The sequence below is a fragment of the Pelmatolapia mariae genome, linkage group LG16_19 (assembly GCF_036321145.2).
Source record: "Pelmatolapia mariae isolate MD_Pm_ZW linkage group LG16_19, Pm_UMD_F_2, whole genome shotgun sequence".
NCBI classification, from domain to species: domain Eukaryota; kingdom Metazoa; phylum Chordata; class Actinopteri; order Cichliformes; family Cichlidae; genus Pelmatolapia; species Pelmatolapia mariae.
Window position 1 is genome coordinate 55,913,129 of NC_086241.1, and position 12,861 is coordinate 55,925,989.

Here is a 12,861-nt window from a genome sequence, read left to right on the forward strand (position 1 = left end):
AAATAAAAAAAATAAAGTGGATTATTCACTAATCTGCTCCCTGGTTAAGGTCTTTGGCAACCGGTTTGTGAGCAACAACCCCCCCTGGTGTCGGCTGAGGGAACTGAAGCGGCCAACACTGTACAGTACAACAGCAGTGTGAAGATGGCGGAGGGTGAATTGAACGTGGATAGCCTCATCTCTCGGCTGTTGGAAGGTGAACAATTTGAGTTATATTTACTGTGTGTTTTGTGGGGAACAGGTGAAGGGTTCGGTGTTTAAAAAATGGGGTTTAAATAATATCCGGTAACTGTCGTGGTTGCCTCGCAAAATGCAGGAAAGTGTTAGCTGGTAGGGCTAACGTCAGTCCATTTTAACGCTATGCCCGGCTAGCTTCGGCTAACGTTACCGTTAGCTGGCCGTGTTTATAAACACTGCAAGCGCTGAAAGCCTAGCGTGTGTTTGCGCAGCAATAATCTGCGGTTACGTTTGGCAGATAACGTATCGTGTCGTGGCCTTTACTTTAGCGTGTAATTAAACTTTCGGTCTGCTGTGTTTGCGGCATTTTTCGTTTTACCCCATTTGCCAAATTATGTGGGGCTGATGTCAAGAAGGAGGGGCGGGGACGTTTTTTTCCCCGCTTCGTCCTGTGTGCATAGTATAAAGTCATTGTTACTGTTGTAGGTTGAATCGTTGTACTGTTACGCAGTAGTATCAGCTCCCTTTGGTTTAAACGCGTTTGCCCCACATCCGCGGTGCTGACGGTTGTCATTATTTTATTTGCTGCCCCCACAATTTTTTGTGTATTAGTGACCTGGTTATTAAGTCTGCTCTATAAATAAGTGTAAAAGAATAATAAAAAAAAAACACAAATAGCTTACTTTAATGGGTGTCGTTTATCACTAGATCCTGAATGAATCATAGCTGGTTAACTGTTGGGTTGTTTTTTTTAAATAAAGTTACCTTTTTTGGAGGTGACTTGGTTTGGAGGTGTCTTTTTTAGTGGGCAGGTTGGTGTGATTCAGGACACTCATGCTCACACATTGCCTTTATATATCTTTGTTCGCACTAAAGGTACAACAGAATTAAGAAACACACGTGATAAAATAATATTAGTGAAATATGTGTTTCTTTGGCTCATCTACAGAGATGTTTAAGTCACGGTGTGTTCACAATGACGTTGTTTGCTTTTATACTTTGGGGAATTTTGGTGATGTCTGAGGATGAGGATATTTGGGCCAAGCAGAAAGAAGGATGATGGCTGACCAGCTGCTTCAGAGAAGACCCTGAGTTTTCTGTTCCCCTGAGATATCCTTTGAGTCATAGCAGACCACTACAGCGAATTCAGCTGTCCTTGGCATACTTTCCACTGCTATCTTTGACTCTGGTAGAGGATGCTAGGATAATTCTTGGTGGTAACTGCATCTCCCTGGGTTTCTTACCATTTCAGATTTAAAGAGTTGTTTTGAATACAGAAAGGTAACTTTGAGACAGCTGTGTGTGTGACTTTTGGCCAACCATTTATCTCGGCTCAAAAGTCCTCCGCTGACGCACTTTTCCTTGGCACTCAGCTCCAACTGTGACTTGTTGATTACATTGCTCATATTTGTAATGCCAGTTGAACTTGGCATTTGACGTCTTTCGTAAGTGATTAGTTTGGTAATAATCTTTGCGGTCTACAAAAGTTTTTTATTTTATTATTATGTTATTGTCTCATAGATAAGTATTTGGTTACCCTTTCAGTTACTGATGTGAGCATCATAAATAGTTATAACTGAGTATTAATTAAGCAATAAATACATGACACATCTTCTTTAATCAAAGGTTTTGCCTCAGAGCTGATTAGAATACTAGAGTAATACAAAACACAAACTCTGTTTTCCCAGTGTTTACCACAGATTCCCAGTTATGTATCAAGAGACTCATAATGGTCTTGTGTCAAGTTTCTGAAGAAAGCCCTTTGAAATGCCTTTATTCTGCATTCCAGCATAACAAAGTAGCTTACTGTTTGTTTTTCTGTGTGAGAAAAAGTGTCATTGAGACTGCTTATTCATTCTTATAAAACATGTGAACGCTCGCACAGTTTAGCAAGACAAACAAACAATGATTCTGTTTATGATTGTTGCAAAATCCTTGTCATTGCTTCAGTTTGGCCTTTGCCCCCTCAGTAGTCTTAAGTACATAATCTCTTTTAAAAGTGCCAGCCTGCAGAGTGCAAGTGCGAACAGTAAAAGGTTCACTGTTAAAGCTGAGCAGGCTAAACATCCAAGCTTAACTTGCTCTGCTCTGATGAGGCTGGGCTGTTGAGTAAAGAGCCCTACTTCTGCGATTTCATGCTCCACACTCTGAGAAGCAGATGGGAAATGTAGCAGTGCTGATTCAGTAGATGGAGGATAAGAAATATTAATGGAGGAGCCGTTGAACAGTTTTTGACACTGTGGATTTGGTTTATATTCCTGTGATTCACTCGCTTAAACTCAGATTTGGTTGGATTTCTTAGCTAATGAAACACTGAGAGTCAGGGAGTTTGAACACACTGTGTAAGCAGAATGCATATAAATGTTTATATATGTACAGAAACATCAGGCACTAAGCTTTAGGAATTCCACACAAACACATCAATTTGAACTGCTCCCTTGTGTGGTCATTCTGTAATGGTATCCATTAAATACAACAGAAAAAGCTACATTGAAAAAGGGTATAGAAACTCATTCTCTGACTAACATGCATTCGCTTCACTAGGCTCAGCTACCCTTTATTGGGCTCTTTTGTGGGCGTCTAGCTTAAAGGCAATAACAAAATGGTTAGTTATTGCATAATTCCTCAGTTGTGGATTTGTTCATCACTTTTGTTTCCATGCAGAGAATATTTTCATGCCTTGCTTTGATTTGCTTTTTGTAATGTCAACCTAGGACTTAAAAGCGAGTATTATGAGATCATTATTGAGTCTGTTATCCATTTATATTCATTTCAGCTTTTGTTCACAGTTACTACCATAACAAGTGGTTTTTCCTGCGTAAAGAAATGTTTGCCTCGCCTACAGGGTTTTTAGCCAATGCCAAAGGAACATGACTAGCGCCAGAATGATAAGAACTGAGAATAAAAATAGCAGTTCAAAACCTCTTTGCATGTGCTGTATAGCAGTTCAGCAAATTACCATTTAACAAGCAGAACGTACACTTAAATACTTTGTATCTTGACTTTCATCAACTCTCATTTAACCATAGCTGCCTCCCTCAAACTCATTCTTATGCTCTCTTCCACTGTTGCAATTAAATAATTTTAACTACTTTTGTTAAATTAAGTTTAGTTTTTATCAGATTGTCAGTAATAAGAATAAAATGCATAGATTTCTGTCAAATAGGACATTACAGACCCATTGCCTTTACTTTACATAGACTAGTCACGCTTACTGTCGTGCGTAGTCATCTCCCAAAGGCTGATTCTAAGCCAGGGATGACTCTGATTACTGGTATGATTTTGCATAGCTGTAATGCTGTGTGACTGATAATGTGCTCTTTATAGACCATCTTTAAGAAATATTCAGAAATATTACACTAAGTTTTCCAGACCTGAAATTGAAAATGTCAAATATATCAGGCACAGACTATTCCAAACAATATAAAACTTAACTTTTGTCTATTCCAGCCTCCAGATAACATGACAAGCAAGTAGTTCTTAAGTTATAATCTCACTTTTCATATCTTTGTCTGTTTCAGCTGCTGACTATAACCAGCGTTTGCATTTCTCACTCCCCTTTTTTATCGTTATAAGATAAATCTTCACCCAGAGCTGTGGCGGAACGCCAGAAAGTAGGCTTAAGCTACTGCAGCTACACAGCCAATAAACCCACAGCAGTGCTCAGATGCAAGCTGCTCTCACAGAATAAGCAGCGTGTTTCTAAAGTATGGCTGAGACTAAGCAGCTATAGGCTACAGAATCATTACGCCCTCAGTTTATCGGCTTTTGTGATACTGCCACAAGTATTTTTCCCTTAGGTGAAGCATTATTCTGTCATGGCCTAATTTTAATAAAGTTTGTGTTGCTGGTGTTGTTTTGTTTTTTGGGAGTTTTTTACACACTGATTGTTGATAACTCACTCACTTGACAATAGCACTGACTGTGTAGTTTGTCTCCTCCTTAGTGCGGGGATGTCGCCCGGGGAAGATAGTCCAGATGACAGAGGCGGAGGTGCGGGGTCTTTGCATCAAATCCAGGGAGATCTTCCTCAGCCAACCCATCCTGCTGGAGCTGGAAGCACCCCTGAAGATCTGTGGTCAGTGTTTTCCGCCCTGACCTAACTCTCAATTAAATTGTTTATGAACACAGAAAGTTAAAGGAACCTAAAAACATGGGAACCTTTGATGTTTTCTCTATTTGTTTTCCCTTTGGTCCAATAATTGGTTTAACACGTACTCTATAGGTTTTGATTATTTTCTATGGCCTTTTGAAATGTCAAACAACAACATAATCTGAATTTTTAATGCTATAGTCTGGCTGCAAAGGGTTGGGTGCACTGATGGCAAACCCCCACTCTGCAAAGCACAGACCACAAACTCTGCATAGCCCACAGCAGCAATCTATTTCTTTGATGCAGCTCAGACTTATGTAACCAGACCGGGTAACACTGTCTTATCCTGGGTCATATACTAAGTCACTGTTACTCTCTTGACTCAGCTGCTCCATGTATGTAACAGAGAATACACTCACACATATGCGCAGATTACACACATACTATAGATAAATGAAAGACAAGCAGAGAAATAAACTTTTACAAGTGCGCTTCTTCTTTCTGCATTTGAAATAGCCATCACTGTTGCTGTGTCTAACTCGCTCCTGCATATCTCTGCACACTCCCACATGCTTTATCTCATTCCTCCAGTGTATTGCAGCAACTTCAAACAACTCTGAACTGTCTATTACATGTGTCAGTCCTTCAAAGTAATACTGTATATCACCTAAACACTCAGCCTCAGATGGCGCTATTTATATTGTAAGTGAAGCAGTAAGGAATTTTAATTGAATGCTGACATTGGTGGTCTCTATATGTCTAACATCTCAGTGATCAGTACAGCTAGCTTTACAAAGGCCGTGTCTGCCTTTCTCCATACAGGTCTAAATTTGACGAGTTCTAGATGGTGCTGTTTGTAATTGTAATTGTAACTTTATATGTTTAGTTCTTGAACCTATAACCTCAGGCTAATTAGCTGCCTTTAACCCACAGCTGTGATGGCAGGCAAGCACTGAGTATAAAGAGCAAACAGTGAATGTCTTCAATTATTTACTTAGGTCACATGGATCAGGTTCTGAACTTACTTGCACTCGATCTCATCTGCTAATCGTAATTCTACCAGTGAATGTTTCCCAAACTTGCAGCTTTGCCACTGTGTAAACTTAAACACAGACTTCTAATAACCATCATTATGAGGATGAGGATTTTTTTTTTTTTTGCTACAAAAAAATAATCTATGAAAAAACACCATCTTGTAATTAGAGTTGTCTGCAAAATAACCAAAGGGTTAGATTTGTTAATCGGTTGAATTAGTTGAAGAAAGACCACAAACATCAATGCTGTGTGCTCTGTGTATGAGAAGGCCTGAGATAAATCGTAAATGTGAAACAATTCTCCAAATCCTTGGTTTATATTATGAGCCTCAGTTTCAGAATTATTATACCCCTAGCAAATAAGATACCTTTTATTACTTCTTGACTACAAGGAGTGATTGAGAAGCAGCACAAACAGTTCACAAACTGAAGAGAATAATATGAAAGTATAATGATATGAACTATGAAACAGAATTGCTTACGATAATTATCTCTCTTTTCCATACTTGCCCAAAGACATGCTATCCTTGTGTGTTTTTAATGAGAGTGATAGAGGATACTTGAGCCCCTGTTTAGTTTAGTTATAGAGTAAGTTTATTATCCTTTTGCTGCAGCTAGAATAAACTCACACACTATCCATGGAAACATAAAGAGGACCTAAAGCTATTGGAACTGCAAAACATCACTGAGATTTTACAAATTCTGCTAAGGTGCAATATAAACTTCACTTTAATTTGGTGCAATTTTGCTCTTAACGAGACTGTGGTGTTTGTCCCCAGTAGGGAGCACATTAGGCGGGTGTGTGTTGATAGCTAGTTAGAACAGAACACAAGATTGCACCACAAATCAGTTTCAATTGTAAACTTTTCCTTTAATTAAGACGTCTCTAGTTTTCTTGATTAAAGACCCTGGAGTAAGTTGATTGCAAGTCTGTCTGCGACGCTAAAATAGATTCTTTTCTTGCATTTACCATCATTATCGTTAAATCACAGAATTCGGCAAGGTCAGTCTTTAACCAGACAGCTGTTTATTTTGTTGTTGTTGAAGGGAAGTGGTAAAGGACAAACTTAAGGAAGAAGGAAAAAAAACATGTGACAGGGTTTGGCCTCAGCCAGAAGAGCAAGCGTGTTTCTAGAAGCAGGAGGAAACATTGCTGTATTAGGCTACTGTAATATTTTAAAGATCAAGAAAACTTGATCTGTGTACTGAACCTGTTTTATTTACATTTGTTGTTTTTCTTTAAATTTGACGTGTGCGTCATGATCCCCAAGGTGATATTCTTACCTGAACACACTGTACTATCGTTCGAGACAATAACCCTGTTAGCTTAGTGTTTACAAATATACTCTGAGCGGTATTATTCAGTATTCCTAAAACACCTGTACTCTAATGCTTGTACCACAAATGGACAACATAGCCATGCTGTTGTGCACTGTTGTTTTTCTAAAAATGTTTTATGAACTTTTATATTGCGTCCTCTTGGAAGATAAATCCTGCTAATTTGTGGTTCTGCATTGTGTTTTGTTTTGTTTTTAGCTTTCCATTTTTTGCACTGGTTTTGAACCCATAATCTCTGTGCTTCTACTGTCTGTTTGTTTTGACGGAACAGAAACAGGCCAAGTAAATAATTCACTCACTGACATCCTACAGTTTCTTGTAAGAGGGCAGGCAGAGGCTGCCCTTTTTTTAAAACAAAAAGCAGACAAACCAAAAAAAATCCTGCAAATTCATATTCATATCAGTATGTTAGTCATGCAGTAGCTCTTAGTGTGGAATTGATCATACTGAGTGTGAAATGAACCTGGCAGACCTTTGTGAGCAAAACAAATACTGGCTGTGACTTGTACTAATAGTAATTTAAAATATCTTGAACAGGTCAAATCTGGATATTCGGCGTCATCAGTGCAGAAGGGAGATATAAAAAGTTGCCATAGTATCACACCTCAGCTAAAGTTAACATAATAGTAAGCTATAGTTGACCTCCATCAGACATCCATCCATTTTTCTTCTTCTTATCCAATCCAAGGTCATGAGCCTATCCCAGCTGTCATAGGGCAAGAAAGAGGTAACACCCTAAACAGACACAACAGAGGCAAACAGCCGTTCATGCCTATGGCCAATTTAGAATCAGCAGTAAACCTAGGATGCATGTGTTTGGGAACTTCAGAAAACTCAGTTATAAACCATGCAGGCACAGGGAGAACATGCAATTTCCATCCAGAAAGGCAGTGCTAACCACCATGTCACTATGCCACCCTCCACAACTCAAAATGGGAAAATAACAAACAAAAAAACTGCAGATCCCTCTCTTGTTCCCCCCCCCCCCCAACTCCTCATCTCTCTCTGATGAGCAGGTTAAACTCCAAATATCACTTTAAAAACAGCAATTAAAGTGGTAGTTTGGACTTTTAAGAAGCTTTGCTGATTTCATACTGACAGCTTGTGACCTGGATTTTGTGCATTAATGTCTGCATTAATATGTGATTCGCTCAAGTTTCAATATTGTAACATTAATGTGAAGGATTATGAAGTTGTTACTACAGTGTAAATGCCTTAGATCTTGACCTGTGGGCTGCATGTCTGGAGCAAAACTTTAAATAAATAGACAAAGTAGGAGGCTGTGAAACACAAGCCAACCAGCTAAGAACACCAAAAACAGAAAATAACATACAGCCAGACTTAAAGCTATTCCATAAATTATTTATTTGCATGGAAGAATGTGCCTTTGCATGCCGTCCTAAGTGTAGGCCTGTAGCCGTATACGATTTGGTGCCAGCCTTGGTTTGGGTTTTGGTGCATGGATGCCTGATGGGCACCGTGAAATAGGGGAAAAAATCATGCCAGCCAACCTCAATATGACTTCAATATAAAATTTACTTTTTCATTGGTCATTTTATTTTAAGGCCAGACAGCTGGACTGCTTAACAAGGGCTGTCATTTCATTGTAATTTGTGCCATGTTGTAATGAGTGTGGTGCATGAATTGGCTTTCCGTTTTGGTCATAATAAAGCCTGTTATTATTGCAACGCTTTTCTGGTAGGCCTCTCTGTAGTCATCTGTGTCTGGAGCACTTAGCCCAAATTAGAGCATCTCTTTAGCTGGTGCAAGAGGATATAAAAGGAAGCAGGTCTTGGCTAGGTGATGAAGTGAGTCTCCTCTGCAGAGACCCTGTGCTCTGGTGAGAGCGACTACCGCTCATCACTGCCTGTCTAAATGTCAAAGAGGGAGGAGATTGAGCGTTAATCCTCAGAGAGTGGTTAAAATTAAAGCAAGTTTGTGTGTGTGGATTTTTGGATGGATGTCCTTTTGTGATTAATGTGGATTGCGAGCGTTCTTTGCCTCAGTAGCTTACTTTGCGTGCTCTGGTGACAGTTTTAATGGTTTTTGTGTGTGTGTGTGTGTCTGTCGTTTGGCTCGCTCACGCAGTCCTAATATAGGCTCAGTCTTATGTCCCAACCAAACTACATGTCTTGCAGATCTTATCTTAATATCCAAACAACTTCAGTGAGTTGTGCATGTAGGAGTCAGGAGGTAGAAAAACACAGCATTAAAAATATTTCTACACTTTTTTTTCCTCTAGGCAGAATTCTCCTCCTGCCTGTCTCTGTTTGACTACAACATCCTGCCTTTAAATTGTCAAATTAACACCCTTACTTGCCTGTCCCCTCATCCCTTTTACCTCTGTTTCAGGTGATATTCATGGGCAGTACACAGACCTATTGAGGCTGTTTGAATATGGTGGCTTCCCTCCAGAGGCAAATTACCTTTTCCTGGGTGATTATGTGGACAGAGGGAAACAATCCCTGGAAACCATTTGCCTTCTGCTTGCCTACAAGATCAAATACCCAGAGAACTTTTTCCTGCTCAGGGGCAACCATGAGTGTGCTTCCATCAACCGCATCTATGGGTTCTACGACGAGTGTGAGTACAAATAAACTGAGGCTTTACACAGGCGCAGTTCAGTTCTGAGAATATCTTTTGATTTCTTTCACCAGGCAAGCGCAGGTTCAACATCAAGTTGTGGAAGACTTTCACTGACTGCTTTAACTGCCTCCCCATTGCTGCTATTATTGATGAGAAAATCTTCTGCTGCCATGGAGGTGAGGGAGCTACCGTCGACACTCGCTGCCCTGAATCTGAACTGCAGCTTTTTATTAACCCGTGTTTGAAATAGCTCTATAGTGTCTTTAATCAAAAGCAATCTTTTTGCCTTTTTCTTCCAGGGCTATCACCGGACTTGCAGTCGATGGAGCAAATCCGCAGGATCATGAGGCCCACAGACGTGCCCGACACAGGTACTGTGTGTACCTGCGTGTTCTTAGATGTATGCTCGTACTTGACACTGAACATGTTCACTTCCTCTGGATTCCTCCCAGGAATTTAAGTTTATTTTTAAATGGAAAAAACAGCCTCTCTCTTCCTGAGTGTATGACTGTTTCATCAGTAGATCATCTTTGTTACATCAGCCAAGGTTTTAGCAGATTTTTCCATTTGTCTGTTTATTCTCTCCTTTCCGCTTTTTTCCCCGCTTTGTGTTCCTCGGGTCCATCTATCTTCTACCTGTGTGTATCCCAGGTCTGCTATGTGACCTGTTGTGGTCAGATCCAGACAAGGATGTACAAGGCTGGGGAGAGAACGACCGCGGGGTCTCCTTCACCTTCGGAGCAGATGTGGTCAGTAAGTTCCTAAACCGGCATGACCTGGACCTCATCTGCAGAGCCCACCAGGTAATTGGGAGTGGAATTGGGTATGAGTCTGATTGTGAAATGAAAGTCCCTGTAGGCACAAAGCTAGCATATTGATTAGCCTTTTTTTTAGTGATTTAAAATTGTTTATCCATTTGCTTCAGTTATGTCTGTCCTCCATTTTAATTAATGTTGTTGATGAGAGGACACAGAAAACAGAGCAGAAAACATCTATTAATAGAAGCTCTGGTGCCTCTAATTTCCTGCTCCCATTCGTTCTTTGTATTCCTCCCATGTATTGTACATACAGGCACTCAGTTTATAATATTTTTTCTTGTTTAAAATATTATTATGCAAACTATGACGAGGCACTTTATGCATTTATGGCCTGGAGATAGAATAGATGTCTCTTGCTTAACTTGATCTCCTACCAGTGGAGTGGAGTGCATGGAGAAAGGTAAACACGAGCAACACTTGTAGTATAAAAAGTTATCCACTTATGACACTGTTGCCTGTTGATTGTCACAAATAAGACTTTGTCAAAGTACCGATCATACAACTGAACAATCAGGAGACTGGTTCCTAAGTTACCCACGGTTATTTTAGCTCTGCATTTGGTTTTTCTTATTGATTTCAGATGTAGGTGGTTATGTACACTCAACCTTGATAGCAAACTTGGATTGTGAAACTAGCTGAAGACCTGTTTCTTGGTATTGATTTTTTGTAGGCGCTGGAATAATGTCATCTTTCTTTTAACAGGTTGTGGAGGATGGATACGAGTTCTTTGCCAAACGCCAACTGGTCACACTTTTCTCTGCTCCAAACTACTGCGGGGAGTTTGATAACGCAGGCGGCATGATGAGTGTTGATGAATCCCTCATGTGCTCCTTCCAGGTAGTGTGAAAACCATTTGCCTTTTTCGGGTGTTTGTGTGTGTGTGTGTGAACTGACAGTGACACATTTCTCTGTGTTTGTGTTTTAAAGATCCTAAAACCCTCAGAGAAGAAGGCCAAGTACCAGTACGGTGGTGTAAATTCTGGCCGGCCCGTCACCCCACCCCGCACCACCCAAGCCCCCAAGAAGAGGTGAACATACAACCGTGGCTCTCCCTCCTCCTTCTCACCTCATGCAACCCCCGTCTGCCATCATGGCGCCCCTCTGTAACTCCCCTGTATAGTGAAGATACAGGGCTTATCTAATTGCCCGAATCTTTCTTCTCCTCCTTCCCCACTCAACCAACCCCTCGTCAACTCCACTGACAGCTCTTTTCTTAATGTGTACGTGTACATAAATTTGCTGTGACCAATCTTTTTCTCTTTTTTTGCCTGTTTGTTGGTATTTTTGATATTATTAACAAATAATCTTTTTTGGTGGTTTTATTTCTAATGCTTTTTCTTTTGTTTTCTTTCTTTTCTGGTTTTCTGGGCTTCTGTGTTGTGTAAAGGAATGCCTTCTCTGTTTAGAGCGGCAACATGACCAAGTCACCATAAATCTTTTTCAAAACAAAATGAAGGTTCAACGTTATTTTGCCTTGACCTCTCAAAAAACCGAGAGAATCTTTTCCGTGTGCTTCAGTTCAGACTGCGGTTTCTGTGCAATGATAGTTCCCTAGACACAAATAACATTTCTTTTAATCCAGTTTAACATCTTAAACTCGTTACAGCATGTGCAGTGCACTTTGTGGTTGTTGTGCACAAGCACATTTTATATATTTAACCAATGAGAAAGCGCAACTCCCAATGAGTAGCAGAGAATGTGAACAGACCGACTTGAATGAAATATAGAGGCTAAATCAGATGCTGCTGGCAGTGACACGCTCTACCCGAAAACAACGCCCTCTGGGCATCAATTTCTCCACTCTGTTAATGCCTCCCTGCGCCACAGCTCCACTCCCACACAAAAACATGCCGCTCTCCACAGAAAGCTGGCATTAACCTTTTCCTTGGTGTATTTAATATTTGTTCTGATTAAGATAATTTGCCTTCATTTAAAAAAAAAAGATCTTGATTTATAGTGAAAGGTGAGCGAGAGAGACTTTTTGAATGTTTGAACATCTGTGGTGGGTTAAGTTCTTGCAGAAGCATTTATGACAGTGGTGGGTTTTATATGGGAGCAGCTAATATAAGGAGATTGTGCTCTGCAAAGCTGGATCTTTGTATGGAGAGAATAAAGATAAGAAATGTTAAACCACTGGCTGCAATTTCACAGGATTCTAAATAAGCTCTTACATTGTTTAAAAAAAAAAAGCTTGACAAAATGCCCCACAATATTACAAGTGTTTAGTTCAACGTGCATGTAGCACAATGAAAACAAACACAAAGCTTTTTAGAAGCTTTGTGGGAAAATGCCAGCCGTCCAGGATAAACTGATAGAGTTGGGAGTGGGTGGCGGAGCAGGCAGTTTTAGCATCACTGTGCTATTGTGTTGCCACCTGGTGTGTAAATACAGTACTACAGTTTAAAAAAAATTATATGATTTCAAATTAGGCATTTCAGGATGGAGCTTCATCATATTAGCAGTCCACACATGGGGTGTCCTTTGCTACAAGAAGGTACTTAGACACTGGCCAGCAATAAGCTTGGTTGGTGAATCAGCTTTAGTGTGCTGCACATGAGGTGCACTTGAAATTTTGTGAAAAACAGTTGCCTCTTTTCTTTCATTCTTTCTACTTTCTTTTGCTCTTTGTTGTATTTTTATGTTGTCTGTTCACATTGTTTTCTTTCATTTCACTTAATTTATTTCCTAATAATGATAATAAGAATAAAATGAGGTGTTACCAAAATCTGTTTTGCAATTTGTACAAGTTTGTTTGAAAGTCTTTAAATTCAATAAAATGGATGGAACCTAAATGCCGTTTTTAAATTATTGACTG

The 12,861-nt window shown here is 39.9% G+C and overlaps 1 protein-coding gene across 1 annotated transcript; it reads left to right on the top strand.

Moving 5' to 3' along the window:
• The first annotated feature begins 95 nt into the window (after positions 1 to 95).
• On the top strand, positions 96 to 12,219 carry LOC134644784 (serine/threonine-protein phosphatase PP1-beta catalytic subunit-like). Its single transcript, XM_063497844.1, has 8 exons — positions 96 to 196; positions 4,124 to 4,255; positions 8,995 to 9,225; positions 9,300 to 9,404; positions 9,528 to 9,599; positions 9,880 to 10,031; positions 10,749 to 10,883; positions 10,974 to 12,219. The coding sequence occupies exons 1-8, from the start codon at positions 145 to 147 to the stop codon at positions 11,076 to 11,078; spliced, it is 984 nt and encodes a 327-aa protein (XP_063353914.1). The 5' UTR covers positions 96 to 144; the 3' UTR covers positions 11,079 to 12,219.
• The last annotated feature ends 642 nt before the right edge of the window (positions 12,220 to 12,861 follow it).